At 39.1% G+C, this 23,853-nt stretch overlaps 1 protein-coding gene across 2 annotated transcripts in view; it reads right to left on the bottom strand.

The window, feature by feature from the left end:
* Positions 1 to 23,853, bottom strand: part of MRPS28 (mitochondrial ribosomal protein S28) — a 79,721-nt gene that overhangs the window by 17,153 nt on the left and 38,715 nt on the right. Inside the window, exon 3 of one of the 2 annotated variants that reach the window (XM_027689247.1) lies at positions 18,755 to 18,808. The exons of the other annotated variant lie outside the window; for it this stretch is intronic. Within the exon in view, the coding sequence (XP_027545048.1) occupies positions 18,755 to 18,808 (54 nt within the window). The remainder of the gene's footprint in view (positions 1 to 18,754; positions 18,809 to 23,853) is intronic. 2 annotated transcript variants of the gene reach the window in all.

Below are 23,853 nucleotides of genomic sequence, written 5' to 3'. Positions count from 1 at the left end.
CCTGACCCAACTCCAATACAGCTGCTCAAGGAAGATGGCCAGTGCAAGAGGCTGACGACAATGCCACCGTGGACTCTGCCTGCTTCTGCTCACAGCAGAAGACAAGGCAATAAAAACCATTTGGGACTCCTCCATCCCTCTGTCCACTACTAACTGAGATCAAAGGGAACTACTTAGATGTAGAATAGGACAAAAGAGAACAAGCTTTGCCAGTGTATCACATTGGAGGGATTTCATTAAAGCAAATGAAAGCCAGTGGAATATTCACAGTATATAAGCCTGGAATAAAATGGGCACCCAAAATGTTAGAAACTAATCCTGTAGTAAAGGCAGTCCCCAGCTTAAATGCCAACTTTATACTAGTAAAACTAATAATATAAAGAAGAGTTTTGTCCCAATCAATCTTCAAATAAGCTTTGCCACTGAAAAGGAACCTGCTTATCACTTCCATCTATCTCAGAAGCCGGAGATTGTGGTTATATTTGTTAGAGAAAGCAAGAGAGATCTCAAGACTGCTTCCGTACCTTTCACTTGTTAGTCTTTTCTTTCTCTCTATCATCCAAGAATTCCAGCACCTGCTATTGCTTACCTACTGGTGGAGCACGGTAAGACACAATTAATCGCAATAACAAAATCCTATTCTTGTTTGTGAGTAAAACTAATTGTAGTACAGTATTTCTTTTCCATCACCTTAGAAGGTGCTTTGCAGCTTTCCCACAGTGTCAAGTTCCCGATACACGCACACACACAAAGCACCTAGGTGATGACTCATTCCAGCTTAACCCACCTTTTCAAACAAACTCCTCCAAACAATGTATTATCTGCATTTTAAATGGAGGGTGAAATTCTACCACTCTCATTATAAAAAGGACAGGGAGGTTTATTGTACTCCATAAAAGATTTAAGGAAAGTATTGACGGTCCAAGCAATCCATAACACTCCTGGGGTGGAAACAATCATTCTGAAAGTTTTCTCACGTAAGGAAGAGGAAAAACTATACATAAACGATTTTGCCTATTAATGTGTCAATTCCATTAAAATGCTATCGACTCTGAAAGGATTTACTTGTGCATTTTAAAATACTATGTCTGCAGTAAATCACTTTTGAAGCCAATGGTGTTAGTTATAACATTAATGACTACACAAGGCAAAAACAGGCATTCAGTCTCACAGGTCAGATTCAATTTCTCTTATACCCGGAGACAAGCTCAGATTACATGGGTGATAGAACACCCACAGAACCCAGAGTATGGCTGAGCACCAGGAAGCAGGTACAGGCTTATGTTGCAGGATTGATCGTCAGTACCTTATCACCTGCAGACATTTAACCTGCAGCCAGGACACACGGTGTCCGTCCCTCCACAGAGAGATGTACCTCCAGCACTGTTACCACCACCATACCATAATGCTTATGGACCCAAACCTTAAACTGAACTCCAGCAAGGCTGACAGTATTTCAGCATCTTGTTTAACTAACTTCTTAAAGCATGCACCCTTTTGGGCCCTGTCTCGGCCACATCGCAAACTGACCCATTTCAGCATTAGCTACACTTATGAAGTGAACTATCAGAAGAAACTTAGAAGAAAGCGTGATGGTTAAGGTGAAGTTAAACCCCTACCCTTATGGATGCACACAACTAACACACAAGAAAACTATGATAGTTAAAAGGTCACTGTTTATTCCACACGGTAAATAAAAAGTCTCAAATGGAAATGTTTAAATACTTGATTTAACTTCCCTTTTACACTACTTGATAAACTTGTTTAGTCTGTCATCAGTGGGCAGAACAGTTGTGATCAAATCAAATCATCCCAGTAATATGACATGACAAAACAGGAATAATTAATTGAACCTTAAAACATCACTTTTTGCATAAGAATAATTTTAATAGATTAAACGTACTTTTGTTTATAATATATAAATAAAACAATGCATAAATATACATAAAATCATAAAAAAGTCATCTTTATTTAACATAGAATTTTACCAACGTGCCGCACTTAACACCCAATAAAATGGCAAATGAATGGAAGATTGATGGCTTTGCTTCATCAACTGTAGTAAAAATCAGAAAGAAGCTGCAGAAGTTTTACAGTTCAGTCAGCACTGCAATTATTGTTAGGGGGATTTGGAAATCCCTGGCAAGGGACTTAGATATGTCTATGCATGGGATTTTCTGCCCCAAGAGCAATTTCTGTGGTCAAGAGACGCAGCAGCATCATTTCTGAATGGCAGTGGGGGACCAGCCACTGCAGAGCTGGAGTATTGGCAAGACAGCAGCTGCTGTAACCTTGCTGCTGCAACGGCGACAGCAAAGTGGCTCTGGGAAGTCTGAGGGTTCTCTTTCACTATGTGAACAGTTCATTCCTCACACTCTGGTTGTGTAACGATATAGAGAACAGACTTGGCTCCAAATAATTATTTCAGTGATTTTATTCCAGCTTTATCAGGTGCAATTCCAGTGTTTCAGCCTTACTTAAGGAACCAAATTAGTTTTGCTGGAGGGACTGGAGAACAGACCGAGGAAGTATACACTGAATGTTCCTGGAATACTATCATCATAGTCTGCATGTGAAATACATGCTCATCCATCTTTGTGATGCAAAAAGAACAATTCATAACACATCTGTCACTTGACATTGCGACACAAGCACCACTCTGATTACAATCTACATTTTATGCTCATACATAACAATTGTACAGGTAAAAATGGACTAAAATGTCTTATAGTACTAATATTTTGTAGACTTTTGTATAAAGCGCAAAAAACACCCATAAAAATGAGGACTAATGAAATAAAAGAATTTAATATTCAAACATCAGGGGTTTATCCTTAGTTCATGCTGTGGATGTTGCAAAATAAAAGTTTCACAGCAAACTGCTTCACAGAGCAATTGTGTAGGTTGTGCAGTAACATGCAGGTTAGCAGTTTGTTATCAAACACAGGTAACTAAACTGCATCCTCAAAAACACTACAAGTATTTAGATTTTTCAGTGTAGCAGTGTATTAGTGTATTAGTCTTAAAAATGCCATCCTCTAACACATGGGAGTGTCCTGTAACTCAAGCTGCTGGAGAGTGTTATACTAAGTGACGAGAAAACAAATAACTCTAAGTTAGTAACTCTTTAGCATTTTCAACACTTATTTCCTGATTTTGATATCTAAATAGGTTCTATGAAATGACTAATTGATACATTTGATGATAACAAGATACCTTCTTATAGAGTTTCCCTTTCAGGAGTCAACTGGTTTGTGCATGTGCGCACACACAAATATTCAAGGAAAGACATATTTTAATTAAACTATAATGTGTGTGTAGGCTCATACCAAATACTGCTATATGATCGTGATACTGGATGCTCACATCTTTTTCTTTTTCTTTTTTGTCCCTAACATTTTCTAGCTTGAACAGAAAACAGTCCAGGTACAAAGATGTAAGCAGTATTCATTCTTCAATAAGAAATGCTTTTCTTCATAGCACAGATGAGAAAAATTGAAAATCGGAGGGCCAGAAGTTGAGAAGCCACAAGAAGAGCTTTTTTGTTGCTAAACAGCGCAAGCCCTTGGTGAGCTGGAAGATATATATTTACTCAAGTTACATTTTAGCAAAACTTCACAGTAAATTGTTTTAGAGATAAGATCATATGATTGCCCATCTCAGCTTCTTCCAACAATTATCAAGTAAATGGAAAGGAATGAGAACTGACTGAAATCAGCTGACAAAATCAAACTGAGGTGACAAATTCAATCCTGGGTAACAGCTGTATTAGTAGTTCAGTCAACTGCTTCCCCATCTCACTCCTAATTATTTCATGGTCATTTACAAAAGAAGTTGAGCAGATTACCTTGAGATTGTATTTATGAGCATTTCTCATTTATCTGGGTCACTTAAGAGGTAATATAAAATCTTGGAAAACAGACAGTATTTTACAAGCAGCACACAGAAATATTCATTTCAGGAGTTTTGAAGTGTTTCCTGCACCTACTATATTGAAATACTGGATTTTCTACTGTACTTGCCTTAAAGTGCCTCAAAAGCAAGTCTTCTTTAATGACCAGCTACTTTCTAAATACTTGACCAAAACCAGAGAAATTATAGGGGGGAGGAGACATCAAGTTTTATCTTTTGCACTGAAGGAGGTTACCCCTGACAAAAATTTATCTAACTTCTACGAAGGAAAGGTTTCTTAAAACAGGCCCTAGGTAAACCCTATGACAGTCTCACCATCCTAACAGCTGAACTTGTTTACCAAATATCTAAGCTAATCATCTAAGCAAATTGTCTAAACCAAGCCAACTTTTTTTCGTTCTTCCTCCAGCAAAGATCAAAAGATAAAACTGAATCATTTTCTATACTAGAAATAGGGTTCAAATCCATGCACTAATTATTTTCATATTGAAATGATTAAAAAAGAAACAATGAAATAAACTTCCTTTAATACTTTGTTAATTGTGGCATTTACGACATGAAGGAAAGCTGTCATAAGTTAAGGTGGCAAAAGAGCTTTCAAAATCTAAAGATGAAAATGAAGTTTCTCCAACATCCACTATTCAGTCCGATAGGTAAACATTCTCGTTTTATTCAGTACCACTGGTTTTACTACTACAGGAAGCATAGCATAGAGCAGAAAGAAGAGCCTAACTTTTCTAAATCCAAGTTCAGTTTTTTCTTCCTCCCCTGAGAAGATCAGCACTACTACTAGCTGTTACTCTTGGTATCTGCAGAAATCACCCTAAGCAAACTACCATCCAACATTAAAATGATACTTGATCCTCTAATCATACAACTGACATATGGTCAAGGGACTGTGAAATGCAAATCATTCCTTTATGTCCAGGAGAAATAGAACAAGATGAAGTCTAGAAATCACCATTTCTTCCTGACTACTATCCATCCTCCCTCACTGGGCTGTAGGACATGAGCTTCTGCTGTCAACGTTCCAGTTGCCTTTGGTCTGAAAGAAGAACCAGCAGAAGCTAAAGGGTCCTGAAAATAACTGAGAGCTACCTGGAGATGACCATTGCTCAGAAGCTCCTGTGAAATGTGAGAGTGTGTGTCCAAGGATCTTCTACCTTAGCTCAGTCTACATGGATTATCAAGCAAGTAGCATGAGGCACCTCCCCAATGAAGGCCATCCCTGTAAAATTTCAAGGCTTTGCCCAGAAGCAGGGCAGGATAACACTCCACAAGAAAACACAATGTTCTTCCAGAAATACTTGACATATTTCTGCAGCACAGAAAGTAAAATCAACAACCAGCAGACTCAAGGAAAAATAATGATGGATCATTTAATTCCAAGTATTCAAAATCTGACAGAATTCAGCATGACAAGTAACAGATACAAAACACGGTGCATGAGGCAAGTTCACTTAGGTAGCACCACAATCACTTTTGCCTATGGAGTACAAACAGATGTATACATTTAACAATTGCCTGCTAATAATGAACTGCCCTGAAGAGTTGCTTTGCCATGGGAACAACCACCCCACATCAAAAGAACCTCATTTGTATATCAAAGGAGAAATTACACTCAGTAATAATGTTGCTTTGAATTGGCACCTAAAAATAGTATTGGACAAACTTAACTTTTGGTCTGAAGACTTTTGAAGGGAGAAGTGATTTTCATTATAGCCAAAAAAAAACCCCCACTTTCACTCTACATACTGCAAATATCATAGGAAAGAACAGAACCTAATTTTAACTCCGTGGTGTGAGGTGGTGGGTGTGAAAAAGAGGAAGACTACTTCTTACACGTACTCAAAAACCTCTCAGCAACATCAAAGGAAAAGCACACCACATTCTTCCAAGAGGCGTTTGTTTACACTCCATGAGCAGCTCATGGTGTGTAGGACTCCCAATAGCATGGAGGAACGTGCTCCTGTCAATACCAAGATCCTCTCACACTTTCCTATTTACTCCTCAAACACCTCCTTTATACACTAGCCCTGTATGAAAGGTTGTTAGACCCTCAAGAGTGCACAGTACTGCACCATTGATGCCTGCTTTGCCCACTCAACAGAATATTAAATATCGCCTTGCTTGCTCTCTCTCTGCTGCTTTCCTCTTTCAAGAAACACTTTGGTGCTCTCTGCAGAATTTTGCTACTTCATTCAACACTGTCCACAAAGTCTGAAGTAGCTTAGTGGTGGGCTTTATGTCATTTACCAATGATGGCATGGCTTTATGTCACACAGCACTTTCAGGCTTTTCACTAATCCCCATTCTTTTCTTCTAAGCCTTATGTTACTTGAGAGTTTGACAGGAGGAAGTTTCATATGGACAAGGCCTTCTAAAACCAAGCTGCCACTGGCTGTTGATGCCCAGATGAAATACAGCAGAGTAGAGCTTTCATCTGTCAAAGGCTGCACAAACCGTAATGCAACTTCTCAGTCTTTTTCTCTAAATAAGGGCAGAAGTAAGAGCTCAAGGTTCAAACTCATTTGAGTCTTCAAACTCCACAGAAGTACCCTGAACAAACAGCCAAGCACTACAAGCAATGATGGACGTACTACTTACCACCTTACCTCTGTGTGTGTGCAAATCACAAAAAAATGTTAAAAATTTTGTGAAGCGATCCTAACAGTAATTCTATAATTAAAAAAGATAGTGCTGGAAGTTTTTAAATTCAGTACAAAACTTCAACTCGATTAAATTCAAGCAATAAAAATTTTTCTGCTTAAAAAAATTATCAAGTCACAGGGTGACTTCGTCACCAGTCTAAACCCATAAAATGTAGAAGAAAAAATGGTAGGTAACTTCAATGTACTCAATTGCTTCCATTAATTGTTTACACTTCCTAATGAAATCAAACAGTTTTGCAGCCCTAAGCAATATACCTTAGAGATGAAAAGGCAGGCCATACCCTCCTTGTTTTGAAGTCTCTCCACTCTTATGTGCTGTTCCTAGTAGGAAACACCCTTCCTCCAGCTGTAAGGACAACTGAGCAGCTGCCTTAATAACCAATGCCAACTCTACATATTAATACATAAAAGCAGCTGCCTGCCTGCCTATGCAGCTGAAGGAAAAGTGCTGGAGGCACAGGCCAGTATCTAATACTGGCTCTGATTGCAAAGGCAGCTGCTTGCTTCATACAGCTGCAGGAAGAGGGCTAGGTATCAAAGTAAGAGGAGAAATGGAAGAAGAAATGGCTCAAGCTGTGTAATCATAATTCCCAGAATTTATAAGAGGTACTTGCATCTCTAATCTCTGATCCTTAGCTGCCCATTTGTGAACTGGGGTTACAGAAATATGGGATAAATATGCCTCTCTGCTCATAGGATCTCGAAAAATTAAATTCATTTGTGACTGTGAAGCATACTAATATAGAGATATCCTACCAATGCCAAGAAGAAATAGGGAATTCTATCTTCTTCGTGAACTATTCAAAGCATGGCACTGCTGTTCATTACATAAATACCATTCCTTCTATGCATTAAACAATATTAGGGACTTAAAAAAATTTAAGATGAAAACGAAGCACTCAGTTCCTGAGTGCTGGCCAGATTGTGAAAACGTCTATAAGGATCTCTTTGGATGCTTGTTGAGCATGTTTGTGCGTGAGAAAGAACTGCACAACCCATACAAATTAGAGAAAAATGCCCTGCTTCCCTGCTCTGACTCAGTAGGCATATGTAGTAGTCTGTATTCACTGCATAAAATAAATACTGTATGCAGCTTATACTGCTTCAGGAAAAAGCAATCTCCGTCAATATTCAGCAGCTGATGACAAACACTGAACAAGCTATATTCTCAAACTGGTACAGAAACTGCATGTAATTACTAGCACAAGGAGCTTTCTGATCCCCTTCCTTTTGAAAGGGCAACTACAGCGCCAGCAGAACTGACCAGACTCTTTGAGCTGGAAACAGGGAAGAAAGGGCACATAACTGGAAAATAGATGGAGATGTCTCAGAAGCACAGGATCTACACTGAAGTGGACTTCGGTATATGAGGCACAAGGGTGGGACGAAAGACAGGACAAGAATCATAAGAGAAGGGAAATTTGAGGGCAGAAGACAGGATGAGGAGCTTAGTACAGCACAGGTTCTTCTTAACTTAACCACCTCTTAACTTCAGGTCTCATTTTCAGAGTGGGACCAAGGGGATGCTCCTGGGTTGGAAAGCTCCGATTCAGGCACAGAGAATCTCCAGTAACTCTGTGAGAACCAGCACAGGGCTGGCACAACTGGTAGGTTTCTGTGCTGTCAGGTACCCCTGACCAGGCCCATGGTGTAATCTTTAGCACCAACACCATATCTCCCCCTGTTCTCCAGAACATCCCAGACTTCATTTAGCTAAAGCTGAGATGACCCATCTTCCTGTCATTTTTGCTTCATTTCTGAACAAATGTCTGGGAATGGAAAATCATTTGGAAATTGCCATCTCTATTCTCAACTAGTAATATACAGTTACTGGCTGGGCAATGGCATAAATGCAACTTAACAGCTACCAGGGCTGCTGGCAGAATACAGTAACAACCAATACTTGTATACTGACTTAGTAGAAACTTGTAATCAAATGTTCCCCTAAGAAATACCTGATACACAATGGAAACTGTCTACCTTCAAATCATCAGAAATATTTCATATCCCCTTGGATTATATCACACAGTGCTTCTTAAAGAAAAGAAATAAATTGATCAAGAAGTTTTCTAGATAAAGAAGTCCTATGTTTTTCTTCGCATTATTAAAGAAGGCAAGCAGAAAAAACATTACGAAGAAAATAAAACCTCATAGTATTACTAACTACCCCTCCTCAGTTTTTCTAGGCTTTTGGTGAAGCTCAAAGATCATATACTGAAAATGGCACACTAAGAAAATGAATAAAGCTTCTTTACAGATACTCTGTGTCCCAGCCTTGGTCACCTTAATGCAAAGTCACTATGAGTGAGTGAGCGTTGTAGCCTGCTGCTACAGCGACCTGTGGCTGCATGATGACCCATCATGTAAGCTACCTCAGGTCCTCTTGTTCATCTGAGTCTCCTCAGGTCAAGTGCCTCGAGGTGATGGGTTCCTCTCCAGTGCTGACAGCACAGTATAATACCTCAGAGACAGGCCCTTGCTGGAAGATGCCATAATTCATAGGAACCATTCATATTCACTTGCCTACATCCTGCTCAAGAATACTGTTACTGCAGAAAACCCAGCACTAACATAAACATTAACAGCTGTATACAAGACATTAGTGACCAGATGACCATGTTCACGAGTAACGACTGTCCAAAGACAGTGCAATTCATTCCACTGAAAAGCCCACCCCATCAAAATCTCACGAGGAACACAGACCAGGCAGAACGAGCACACGGCATAACCAGCACATGGCATAACCAAAGAAGCTCAGATAGGCTTTTGTGGTTTCAATCTCCTCCATCCATCTTTTGTTTTTCCCCCAAACTGAGGATATAACTACATATATTGAAACAATGTACATTTAAATGATTGGTACTATTATACATGCCTGCAATGCACTGGTTTAATAACAAATAAATTTTTGGTATCAACACTGGCATCAAATTGAGTAAATTTACGAAGGCAGCCCTTCACTGTGCTGTTGGCTGTGTTTTTTATGTTTCAGAACTAAAGCACACAGTAAACAGACCACTCACACTTCTCATTATAGGCCCAATTATACATAAAACAGTGGTTGATAATTAGTGCTTCCTTCTCAATTCCCTGTCATTCACACAACACAGCTAATGAAAGGGAAGGCACCAGTGTGTGACATGGTGCATTTTCATCAATATTCTACATCCAAAGGTAAAATTAATTCACTACCAATAATGTTGTCTTCCACTGTTCTACTAGTCAAGAACTCCCTTGCCCCCTCTCTTGCAAATGAAAGATTCTTTCAATTTCTCCCCAAAATGGGAACAGCAGTTCCCTCTTTCTGGGATACATCTCTTGCATTGAATGCTAAAGTACATTGAAATAACAGCTGAAGAAATCAAACAAAAGCTTTCAAAATGTCTCCAAAGCCAAATACTTAAAGTAGAAGAGGAATGGCAAACTATAAACGCTAAAAGATAACATCAACAGTGGCAGCATGTCAAGGGAGGTGATTCTACCCCTCTACTCCGCTTTGCTGAGACCCCACCTGGAGTGCTGCATCCAGTTCTGGGGCCCCCAGAACAACCGACATGGACTTGTCAGACCAGGTTCAGGGAAGGGCTGGAAAACTTGTCATACAAAGAAAGGCTCTGAAAGTTGGGACTATTCAGCCTGGAGAAGAGAAGGCTCCAAGGGAGACCTCACCACAGCTTTCAACATATAAAGGGGGCTTATTGGAAAGATGAGGACAGACTTTTTACCAACGCCTGTAGCAACAGGAAAAGGGCACAAGGTTTTAAATTGAAAGAGAGTAGATTTAGGTTGAACATAAGGAAGAAATCTTTATGATGAGGATGATGAAACACTAGAACAGGCTGTCCAGAAAAGTTGTGGATCCAGGCCAGGTCGGACGGAGCTTTGAGCAACACAGTCTAGTGGAAGGTGTCCCTGCCCAAGGCAGAGGAGTTGGACCTATATGATCTTTAATGTCCCTTCCGACCCAAACCATTCTGTGATTCTATGGTTCTCCTAACTGAAGACCAGATTCCTAACATGACAGGAAACACACACCAGTTCTATGAAAAGAATGATTTCTCTCAATCAACACCAGTGAAGGATATGGAGATTTTTAGCACATTTTAGGGTTTTCTCTAGTTTAGTCATGTTTAGAGAAATAATGGCTAGAATATCTTGCTTTTAGGTACTCTGCTGCTCTCCTAAAGACTCTCCATTTCACTACCATCAGACAGGTAGTGGAGTATCATACCTGCAATAACGGAGGCACAACAGGAATAGTGGCTGATGTAAAACTGGAAGAAGTACAGATAGGGAAGAAATAATAACAAAACTGTTCCACCTATCTTTGAAATGACAGCTGCCAGCAGAATATGCAGCCCTAGGTAGCAAAATCTCCCATAAATACTCCCAGTTGCACTGCAGAGACAGGCCAATCCCTTACAGCCAAGTACACAAGCAATATGCACTCTGTGGAGAAGACAAGAGTCTTAAGCTGCTACTCCTCTATTCACAGCATAATAACTACGCTACTTTATACAGGCTGTTTTTGTTATAATCTACAAGTGGCAACTGCAATCTGTACACAGTTTGGGAGGACAATTTCTCAAGAACAGTTCAATACTCTTATATAGCTTTTACTTTTCTGAAATTAAACTTTTAATAGGAACCTTTCCCTACAAACAAGTCTTAAATAGAAAAAGCCCATTTAACAACTACGATAGGCAATGGACGATAACTACTGGGTTTATGGCAAAACCTATATTTTTGTAAAAAGACATGCAATTCTCCATATATTTGTATCCAAAACATAAGAAAACACTTGTTTATAGGACCATATGCAGCATTTCTATCTTGGCATTCAGAAATATTTGTTATATTTGTTAAAATATCAGGCAATATTTAACTCTAGCAACTGGCTTAGGGACAACGATAGAATAACACACTATTATGTAATATGTTACTCGGTATTAATACTCCTAGCTTATTCTTAAAAATCTTAAGTAAGGAAAAAAAAGCATTTAAACACTAAGGAAGAAGGCAGTGTTGAGTTCTTCTCACTGTAAAGCAAAGGAGAAGAATCCTGCTGACACCCCCCATTACATCACAGTTCTGCAAATTGGCACAAGCAGAGAAAGATGCTTCACTAGCTCCAAGCTGCTCTGCAGTCTAACTGCCAGAAAACAGATGCTGGGAAGCCATAGCAACATTTATGCCATTTATCAGAAGAGTCCTTTGCAATTATGATAACATTTCAGCCAGGAAGAATAACGTCTCCTGGTTAAAATACGAAAATTATAAATTCACTTACTTCCTACTCCTGCCAAAAAGGTCTGTGTTCATGAGCATCTTACAATTTCCATGCTGTAATTTTATTTTTTTTTCAAAAAAGGGGAATAATAGTTTGTTATAGCAGTGGGATGTTGAAAAACATGTTTCATTAATATTTACAACATTCCTCTTGAGGATTCCAAAGTCAGTGACAGAAATCAGTAATTTGATATCTCAACTTGTACAGAGACACATCTTACTGACAGTTATTCATACAAACTAGAATATGCAATAGGCTGTTTCCCTACAATGTCATCAACCCTTTGTATGAGCCTAAGATCATAAATAGGAACAGGTGTTTTATTCTGAGGATGCACAAAACAGGCAAGGTGATACAACTCCTAGCCCAAAAAGCCTACAAACTTATTTTTAATGAAAAATTAATTGAGCTTAAAACAGCAGGAAGGAAGGACAAGTAAAGATGAAAAACAGGCCAGGATGCTACTCAGGATGTAGTTTAAAAAGGACAGATCATGTTAACTCAGAACAATTTTCACTAAATAAATATGGACTGAGGTTCATAGGCATTATCCACACCACGAAGAGGTTACAATCAAAACGTTAGGAAAAAAAAAATTCTAAGACCAGTCAATAAAAGAAAGGAAGAAAAAAGTAAAAGACAAGGATAGAAAAAAAACCCTAATTTGTTCTGCAGTCAGGGTAGCTGGGCATATGTCTTTAGGGTTCCTATGAATGTGTATCCATATACTTCTGTGCTGCAGTCTCTGCTGGTCTGGTTCGACCTAAATATTCAGCAACTCACCCCACAGGCCAGTGAGCTCTCCTTAGCTCCCTCTCCTTAGCTTTCCTCCTGGTGGGAAAATGCCCCTGGAGAGGAGTACTATTCTCATGGGGTTTGGCCAAGTGGAAGCAGTGGCTGCAGGTTGTATCTTGTACCTGGCTGTGAAACCCAGTGGGTGCTGCCACATTTCGTCTCCTGCATCTCTACTCCCACCACAAGCCAAGCAGCTAAACATTTCAGCAAGTGAAAAGGCTTTTAACCTTCAAATGCAGTTTGTTGTCTTACAGAAAGCTTACAAAGGAGAGTACGCTGATCCATTTCATGCAGTTTTAAAAGCTATTTGGAAAAGAGTTGGGTTTTCAGGAAGTATTTCAGGGGGTGATGGAGTCACAATTTACAGCGAGACACTGCCAGTCCCAGGGGAAAGCAGGAGGGATCCAATGCTTTTATCTATAACAAACTTGCTCAACTTGGCTTGTGCTCACAGTGCGCTGGCGAGGCAGGCTGGCTCTCCTCGCACAACGGCACTTGTGTCTTCCCAAGGCTCCTCAAGTTCCCACCAAGCTCTTACTCCACAGGACAGAACAGCAGAGTACTTGTTTGCTTCAACATACTTTTTCATTAGAGAAGAAATGTTGGTTTCAGGGGACGTTTCAAAAATAATTATGTATAACAAAAGCATCCCTTCAGTCTGGGATTACTACCTATGAAAACTTTAAATTTTACTTCCACGTGCCAAAACACAGACCATGCAGAATATGGCAACATCAGATACAACGCTCAGATTACAAATCAAACCCAAAATCAAAACTATGTCTGTAAAAACAGCATCAGTTCCCTTTTTATCCTCAATAGGTTGATATCGAATAAATAAATAAAGCACTGAAACTCACAAACACAAAATCAGACTCAAAATTCAACAGCCTATATAAAAAATTTTCACAATATTTTGGATACCATCCTTCACCAGCCCCCCTATGTCTTCTTCAATTCCAACATATGTTTGTGTCTCTGCTTGAGATAATTTTTGATAGCAGGCAAACTAATTAAACATTCTTTAGAAGCCACAGGGCTGAAGTCACCGCGCGGTGACTAAACACTGCAGCTGTCAGGAGAGGCAAAGTGGGTTCCCATCCTAATCCTGCACTGACCTCGGAGCCGAGCCTGAGAACCTGTCAGAAAGGTGCTCTCACAGCACAAGACAGCGAGCAGCAGCTGCTTATGCTCAGCAGGCTGCAGCCAGTCTTTTTTTTTACTTCCATTTTTTTTATTCTCTTTTTTTTCTTTTTTTTTCCCTTGTATTTTTTTACTGTCACTCTGGATACACGCTGCATGGCACTCATGTATGCACATCCCTGCTCCTGGTGAGAAGGAGCTGCCTGTGAGCTCAGTTTTTGACATGCTCAAGCCCGTATTGAGATGAAACCCAATGTCCTCTAGTCAAACTGCAGACAGAAAACCTGCACCCACCTTGTGCGTGGGATGAGAAGCATGAAAGATATATTTAAAGGTATTTCCAAATCCAATTAAATGCAGGTATTTGACAATGTTAATTCTTTTATGCAATTAACAATAGTATTAAACTTTTTCCCCCTTGAAAATAAAGAAAATTAATTTGAAAAGTATATCAATAATACAAGAAAAAGGGGAAAAGAGCCTCTTTAATCATACTAAATTAGTCACTAAAGCATAAACATGTGGCAGAATATTTAACATATCTTTATTTCGAAGGTGTGATTTTTTCTTAAATACAAGGCAGAAGGCAGAGAAAAAGCAACCTTTTTAAAGTATTTTAACTGAGATGCAATGCAGATACAATATTAACTCAGTGAAAAATCTGACAAATAACAGACCAGAGATGGAAAACCTGAATAATGCCTTTGAATTAGATATTCATTCAAACAAACAAACCTCAGTGATTCAACTTGGTATGGTCTGTTCACAATGGCTCAAATTACTAAATTGACTTGAAGACAGCTGTGTTCTGCCTGAAGATCAATAAAGGAGGAGGCTTATCAGTGGTGACAATACTCTCGTCACCATGCATTTATCCCACTTTGCTCTTCATGGCACCTTAGAGCAGTCTAATTTTCTAAAATAAACAATAATGCAAAAATGATGACTGTTTATGGAAAGCTAATTCTGAAAGGAAGAGACTGAAAAAGGACAGCTTTTGTAGGAGTTACTAAAATACAATTTAAAGAATTACCATCTCAGCATTACTCAGAACAGCCTCATCAGTTTTGCTTCCAGTTCACTGCAAGCTCTGGTTCTTGTCACAGGTATCCAGAATCTTCCTTTGGTACCATAAACTCATCCTTCCACCACTAATTTAAACAACTCATCCAGTTCCCTCCTTCAATCATAGAACCGTAGAAAGGTTGGAAGTGACCTGAAAGGTCATCTAGTTCTAATCTCTCTGCCCTGGGCAGGGACACTTTCCCCTAGACCAGGTTGCTCAAAGCCCCATCCTGCTGGGCCTTGAACATTTCCAGGGATGGAGCATCCCCAGCTTCGCTGGACAACCTGTTCCAGTGTCTCACTACCCTCACAGGACAGAATTTCTTCCTAATATCCAATGTAAATCTACCCTCCTTGAGCTTAAAGCCATTCCCCCTTGTTCTATCAATGCCCTTGTAAAAAGTCCATCTACAGTCTTCTTGTAGCCCCCTTAAAGTACTGGAAGGTTCTATAAGGTCTCTCCACAGCCTTCTCTTCTCCAGGTTGAATAATCCCAACTCTCTCAGCCTGTCTTCATAGGAGAAATGCTCCGTCCCTGTGATCATACTCATGCTGCTCCTCTGGACCCACTCCAGCAGGTCCATGAAACCTTGAATACATAAGGAAACAATGACCAAGCCTAAAGGGTTTTCAATCCAACTTTTGCAAATTTGACCCCTGTATTTCCTGGTTTTGTACCGTGGGGCATTTCGTGACTGGAAGACTGATATTGGTTTCAGTGAAGAAAAACTTAATTACAGATAGCAAAGTCCCAACCACACTAAGTTCTCACATAAAACTTGTGATATGCAAGACCAAAATATTGAAAAAAAATGTCATGTCATGATTGATACTGGTCTGAGCTCAGAAACAAATACATCTTAAACTAGCCAAGCGGGGTTACTGCCTTTTCCTGAAGTAATTTTCAGACATTCTGCTTTCTTACTGCTTCTCAAAGGTACATGACAAATGTAACTTAGATGATAAAACCATCAGACCTCCTCTAAGTGCTGGGAATTGAGGAGAGCACTTGAGTTCCACCACCTCCTGTGAAGAGCATTTTCCTGCTAATTTCTGGGACTGCATCAAGCCAACTAAAGACTCAGTTTCTCAACTGTCAGGAGAATGGGAGACAGGAAAGAAACAGGCACCTGGCAACTGCATCATCACTACCCCAGGCATCAGGCCACCCCTGAGGAAACAACAGCTAGAAGTTCCTTGGCAAAAGAGGTTACCAGGAGCTCATCAAATCTCACCTTTGATCAGCACACTGACTTATGAAACACAGCACTGTATTAGAAGATATTCATCCCTTGGACTTAGAGGTATTTCAAGACAGAGGGCATTATTATATATATGAGAGATCTTCTAGTGGGCAGATTTCTATTATCTAAAGGCATTCTTGACACTGAAGCACGTGGAGTTATTTATTCCCAAGTGAAAACCTAAGTTTTCAAGACACAGGCTCTGCAAAGAGTGCCTGCCTGCATGAGAACTACCCCATGGCACGCTTCTGTGCTTCAAGGCAAGCTGCGCTCCTTCAGCTGGGGCTCCTTCTAGGAAGCAAACTTCACAAATGAGATATGAATTAAATGCCGTAAAACCAAAATTCTGTATGAAACTTTACCCCTTGGAAAAAAAAAGAGAAACGAGTGGATTGCTTGCGACAGGTGTTAGCTGTGTCTCTCATGGCATTACCGAAATGCGTGCATGTACGTAGTGAAGGGTGCAGGAGATGGGACCTAATAAAACAAAACTCCACCGACCCTAATCTACAGAAGTGGGCAAAACTGCTTTTAAACTTCAAAGCGAAGTTGGTACCACTATCCCATCATACTTAACTAATACTCAAAGTGACTAAAACCTTAAAGGAATAGGTTTATAAACTATGAGCAGCTGAGCCTGGATGCACTGACTATAAAACATAAGGCTCACTACTGTGAACAGCCCACAAAATACCTATTAAAACACTGTGTAAGAAGTTTTAAGCTTGATAACATGAGTGTGCACAGATGAGCTCTTTTAAATAAAAAGTTTTTCTTGCCATAAGTGAGAATCCTGAGTAAGTACACAGACTGTTTCCAACCAGAGATTTTTAACAGCCTCACCATGACCTGAAATAAAAGATGCTTTTCTCATTAATCAAAATTTTTACTGCAAAAATGTATCTTTTTATTTTCTTAGAGGTTACCTGATTTATTACTAAAAATATTGAAGAAAAATTTTATACTTTTGTCAGTACACATCACATAGTTCACTATATAATTAATGCTTCTGCTGTGACTAAAGTTGGTTATAAAGCAACCTTCTGCAAAATGCCTAAAAGTTGTATTTTCAAATCAAGAAAAGAGGATTACCAGAACAGGAGATATGCTGTTAGGGAAATGACTGATTGATAAAATGGGATACTTGCTATATTGCCAGCTTCCCTAGGTGTTTGCCTGCAGAGAGAGGCTGTACCGCTACTCTCATAACTATAATCATTTGCCAATATACACCTGACAGGTGCCAATTTCAAGCCCGGGTAAAACAAAAGCATTACTACAAGCACCACTTCTGCAATCATATCCCCCTATCAGCTGCAGGGTGCAAGAAGCTAAAATAAACTGTTCATAGATAAGCTGGCCACGCTGCTAGATTGCATGTTACACGCATTAAATGCCAATTTGCCCAGTCATAAAGTTTTGATTACATTTAATACTCTAAGGGAGAAAATAACTGACTTGAGGGGATACACACAGTATCTGGAGTGGATCTTTTCAGAATTAAACCTTCTCAAACTTCATTTTCTATGTATGGTATTGGGTGGTTTATTACATTTTAACGATCTTCCTCATCAAACAATAGGAATTCCTTATTTCATATTCACATAGAAACAGAGCAGCGTTCTTGCTCTCCATCTGCTGGCTCCGCAGCAGCAGTTGACCATGACTTCCAGAACACTCTCATTGCTGATAAGCCAGCAAGGAACAAGACACAAAGGGTTTATCCTACACCCCTTACTATTAATATTTTATGAAGATGTGTCTGTAATGAAATGAAAGTAGACATTACAGAACCAAATATAATCTCAGAATTTATCAGACAGAAAATATGAAGGTGATGACTTGGGCTTTATGACTTCAAAGAATTCATTGCTTTAATCATGCTAATTTCTTCTGAGTAAATTTACTCCAGACTGGATATCTGTTAAGAATGCTATTTATTTTTATTTACTACATCATAATAATTGTGATTATCATTGATTTATATTACTGATATAACATTACTGACCTCACAGTTTATGATGTGCCATATTCTAGAGTCCTTCTACTTGATCCAAGTGTTAATTTAAGTTACCTTCAAAATAATCCCACACACGGAGCCCACCATGAGGGCTGGTATCCAGTCTCTTACTGACAGGTTCTAATAACCAATACACTAAGTTCTTTTAAAAAGCTAATAGCAAATTAAAAGTTGCAGATATATATTTGCACTCTTGCATGTCTATGAGAGACAGACATACTCCAGTACACACACTAGCGCAGAGCAGAGCTTTAGAAGATGGACCCATTGGACAGGCTGGGCTAAAGTGGCAGCCAGTGGTTAAACAAGGTGGTTTAACTTATCCAACAACCTCTGACGTGCTGCATGACCAAAATTACAGTGGAATCAGTGGGACGGCTCCAAAGAAACTGCTTCTCTGGCTTCCCTAAACACTCCTGTATCACACAACACTGCTCAAGCCGTGGACAAGAATGACCCAGGTGCCAAGAAAAATGTTACTTTTAAAGCACACTAGCAATATATGCCAGCATCCCATTTATGCTCTTTGAGGTTTTCACATATCTGATTTCCCACTCACTTGATTTGCCTGAAATTTCATTTTACTCTTCCCCTAGCCCAGGGCACTGGTTACCTTGTAATACTACCACAGTCTGTCCAGATGGTGTTCCAAGATCCACTCCAGCTTCTACAAGGAAAGGAGAGGCAGTCATTAGAGGCCCTCCCGCCTCCCTTTTCAGTGGGAAAACTAAAAGACTGTGTAATTGGGATTAGATGGTTTGGTGTGAGGCTGAAAGGAGCCAAACTACAGATCTGCATCATTTCAAATCAGTTTACTTGAATTTGCAGAGGTTTTCAGAGGGTCTCTTGAAAGGAGATCATAAAAAAACCCCACCGCACACAGAACACCACACTAAGCTGTCACAGAATAAGAACGACAACCATCACATTGATGAATGGGAAAGACATAAATAAAAACAGGAATAAAGTGGTTAATTTTCTCAATAAATGGAATGTAATACTTCAGTCTATATACAAACTGTCTCCCCTTAAAATCTGTAAGAAGGTTATACTATTTACATTAATAAAAATAATGTTAGTCACAAAGAGCTACATAAGCACCTCACAGAGTAGTGGGAATGGGATATAAAGTGACAAATTAAATTCACCATAAGTAAGTGTGAATCAGTGCACACTGAGGGAAAAATATCCAGACTTCGTGTGCACACTAAACTACTTTCTACTGCTTTGCAGATTGTGGGGTTACAAGACACGATTTTAAAGAAAACATTTGCCTCAGATTCTGATGCAGTCAAAAACCAAATTGAGCATTTGCTTTTACCTAAGAAAAAGAAAACTAAATAGAAAATACTTTATGTGGTTGCACAAAATAATGGCCTTAAAAAGTGACCCCTTTATTTATCCTCTCTCCTGTAAGAGAATATAGTTGAACTTCCAAGTGTGTAGAGAACAGTGGGAAAAATATCTGGGACTGTTCAGCCTCAAAAAGGAAGGACTGAACGGTGTGACCAGTACCCCCTGACCCTGACCCCTGGTAAACCTCAAGTTTGTGTGACAAACAGGAATGCATTTGAGTCTTGAGTCACAGAAAACACCGAGTGAGTAAAATGGTTCATTGTTGCTTCTAATTCAGGCGTAGGGGGGCATCAAATAAAAACGGCATGATAAGCTAAGAAAAAAATAACTTCACACAGGCTGCGATACTCTGTCACAAGTTATTGCAGGTGGTGAAACAACTGACAGAAGTTCAAGGAGTGTTTTACTGGGGTAGGGGAGGCCAGTGAAGGGCTATTACCACAAGGACATTATCTCTTGCTCTGGAAGCCCCTCCAGCCACAAGCAGCTGGAAGTTGAACAAAAGCACCACTCAGTTATTGCCCTGTCCATAAACCTTTCCCAGGCACTGGCTACTGCTGGAGACTGGGTACTGCAAGAGGTACTGGTGCCTTACCCAAAATGGCTGTTTTTACATTCTTGTTTCTTCCACAAGAAGCCACAGGCAACCACGAGAGGCTCTGGGGGTAGGCTATCAGCACCCAGGCAGGCTGGAGAGAGGTAGATGCAACAGCTTAGCTAAGAAGTCCTTCCCTTCCTCTCACTTCTGTCTTCTGCATCCATTCAAAACACCTTAAAAACCTCAATTATTTTCAAATATCCCCAGATAATGAGTTAAATAGGTGCGTTAAAGGGAAGTAAAGTCTTTAAAAGCTACCCTTATACTTAAACCAAAACATTCAAAGACCAGGAATCTCACCACTTACCTGGAAGAAAAACTTAGTCATTGAAAAAGGAAAACACAGATGCCCTGGAAACTTTCTGTTGTTCAAACAAAAATGAAGAGTTTCTAAAAATCACTGGTATAAAAATACTGATGTAAAAATTAAGTCTAAATCTAAATTGAAGGTAATTCAGCAACACTTTGTTCTTTCTTCTCACCAGGAATGCAACCTTGTTTTAATTGGTTTAAATTTTTTAAACAATTTAAATTTTTTATACTTGTACTGCCTCTCATTTGAAGTAATAAAAACCTGAAGAAGTGATTGAAAAATGCATGCTGAACAAACTGTTACTCCTTTCATGCATTTATACCTATTAAAATGCATGCAACTAACTCAGTACTTGTTTTAATACAATTTAATCAAAACCAAGAAATCCTACATTGAAAATGTACATTTCCTGTGACTGAATAAGTGTAGCTAAGAGTTTTTCCATAGCTAACCCTTTATTCTCAGGGAAACCCTCGATAACATACTTTATTCACCAAAAACTCATTGTGACTGACGTTCATCTGACATGGCAGAGGGTCACACTCAGTATCAGTGCTTCAATGAACCAAAACCATGCTCACAGAGTAGCCTGAAAGGCCACAAGTGTCTTTTGACCAGTGACTACCTGTCCTTACTGCAGGATATCACAGATACACCACAACGATGGCAGCTATGGGGCTCTTCCAAAAAAATGAAGGCAGGCCAGCCAATGCCATCTTCCCAACCCAACACATTTTACAACACGTGAGGATTTGTCCCACCACCCAGCCTAAGAAATCCTCTTGACAAAAGGACACTCACTGGTTTCTCAGACAACCGCAGATGGAGGAAGGATGGAGAAGGAAGTCGTATGGATCACCAACAAAGGAAGGGTGAAAAAAGTCATCGTAATAATAATAACATCTATCAAAAACATCCCTTTATATTTATCTAGAAAAGCTATTTATCTCGAAAAGTTATTTCTTATTACTTGTTTTTGTAGTGGGAGGAGGAGTGGACACACATGATTTTCTTTCTTCATACATAGCTTCATAACTGCAGTAACATCAAGGTTTACTTGAATCACTGCCTATCATTTGATTCCCAACTCTGTGTATGTCCAACACAAAGGTATGTAACTGTACCTTTTGATTGCCAATATTTTTTTCAGACCCCTTCTCCAACTTTTCAACTTAATTTTCAAACCTAAAGCCATATTACAGTTTAAAAGAACCAGAAACTGGATTAGCAGCCTCTCAGCTGGGCATCACCTACATATTTAACGAGCACACTCAGGATTCCATCACCCTGATCAATAATGAAAATACTGGTACCATTAACCCAAGGCAGTGTCCCATGGAAGCAAACTCAGTGAATCTTTTCATTCAGACAATGAACTACCCGCTGACAATTGTGCACTATGATTTTAAAATGAGTTTTGCATGTATTGTATAGCTCCTGACTTCCTAATTTGCTATCAGAAGGCCACTGAGATGTCACAAAAACACTTGCCAATGTCAAGCTTCTGAAATGCACTGTTTCTCTTCCGTCCACAAAACATATTGAATTAAATATTTCAAGTATGAGTGAAACATGTGCTATATACTTAATTTTCAAATAATTTAGCTACAGAATTTTTCACTATAAATATTCATTATAAATTCCAATACGTATTTTCTCATGGTAGATCTTTATTGATCCTCGGAAGTTCTCTCACAAAATAACTGGTCTCAGACAACTGGGTCAAAATGTTATTTTTACAAGTGTCTAAATACAAATTCACATAGACCTGTTTCATTCCTTAGAATAAACAAACACACACGCAAACTGTTTACAGAAATATAATTTAAGTATGGACTTTGCTCTTCTATTTCTACTTAAAGTGTGTTTTTTATTCGATCTTGTTATTTATTATTAAATATTAATACCAGTAAAGACTATTTTTGGTACTGAGTTTTTGTACAGTCAGACTGCAATGCATTATGTATGTTGTTGCACCTAAAAGAAGATAACTTTTAGGTCTTCACATTCTGGATTTAGGTGTTTCATTTCCACTGAAATTTAGTGAAAGATAGAAGAGTTCAACTACTGTTAATACCTCCAGAACCTTCCTCAAACTTACAACACATTTTTCTTCAAATATGGGTATGGGACATTTCAATATTCACAGAGAACCCAAGATGCAGTCTTACAAATTCTGGGGTTTTTCTTAATTGTGAAAACCATGCCTTTCTGCACACTTTACAGACACACCAGCTAGAGAAGTACCTACCCTACTGTTTCTCTGAATATAAGCCTCTACAGATACAATGTTATCAGCTCAATTTTATCCCAAGTCTGTATCTCTGTATTTCTCATTTTAAGATCCAGCAACCTAGTCCTGAAACTGTAAGTAGTTCTATTATTTCATGTTTAAATAACAGGTTTGGTGGTTCGTTTTCCATTTAATCTGTATCGTCCATCCTATGATAATATAGGATTAATTGGGCAACTTGATGTTGTATTTTTCCCATCAGGACTGTAAATAGGCCATAAACTTGGAAAGAAGTATCTATTAATAATTCTTACAATTCTTACATTCTTAAAAAAACATGCAGTAATTCCCAATTTGAAAAGAATCACTAGAGGTCATAAATGTTTTAAAAAAATCTTCTCAGCCTGAAACTTCAAATTCTCCCATTTTTCTGTTTTAAAGCAAGTATTGCACTCATTCCCTACATTGTGCAAAACCAGATTTGCTCTGCCATTTCAACTTGCTATTCCTTCAACTGCAGGCCACTATGTGCAGCGAGTCGCTGCAAAGCTGCTTTTATTGACAGGTATCTCCCCCCTCGCCACATCCCCGCGTCCTTTCTTTTAAAGTCTACAATGGTGAAGCTGGATGGGAAAATGCTTGGGTGCTTTGTTTCAGGTCTGAGCAGCATCTTGCTTTCCCACAACAGGTAGGCACAGGCAGAGAGTGCTGCTGAATGCAGGACACCTCGCAGAGGATCAAACCACTAGTTACTGCTACTGTCTCAGGCACTGCATATTCTCTACTGACCATGGCTCTTTGCCAAGCTCTAATTAAGACACTTCAGTATGTCAGGGAGTTAACCCTCTGCTGCACATACCTTCTCCAGAAGCACCAAGGTATAAGCACATTCTTTCTAAAAATACCCGAGCAGCTTTGCCGTTACTGGTACTGTGAAGTCTCCAAGTCCTTCAAGTTTTTACCTTGTCAATTCTATAAATGAGGATGAATTAAAGAGGTAGTTGGCACCATGACTTTTAGCAGCATTTCTAAAAGTGAATAAGCATTCCTCCTGTATGAATTTGGTGCGTATTGCCAAGTCTATTTCCTTTTGAAGAAAAATATCTCACTTTGTCAAAGAGTAGAAATTCCTTTAAAAAAAATTAATTAAGAACAGGCTGTAGAAAATTCTTTACTCTCCAAATAGTTTTTTGTTCCGTTCTTGAAGGCTGC

This window comes from Neopelma chrysocephalum, unplaced genomic scaffold (genome assembly GCF_003984885.1).
Source record: "Neopelma chrysocephalum unplaced genomic scaffold, ASM398488v2 Primary Assembly neopelma1_22, whole genome shotgun sequence".
Classification (NCBI taxonomy): domain Eukaryota; kingdom Metazoa; phylum Chordata; class Aves; order Passeriformes; family Pipridae; genus Neopelma; species Neopelma chrysocephalum.
This window is presented reverse-complemented; position numbering and strand designations above follow the sequence as displayed.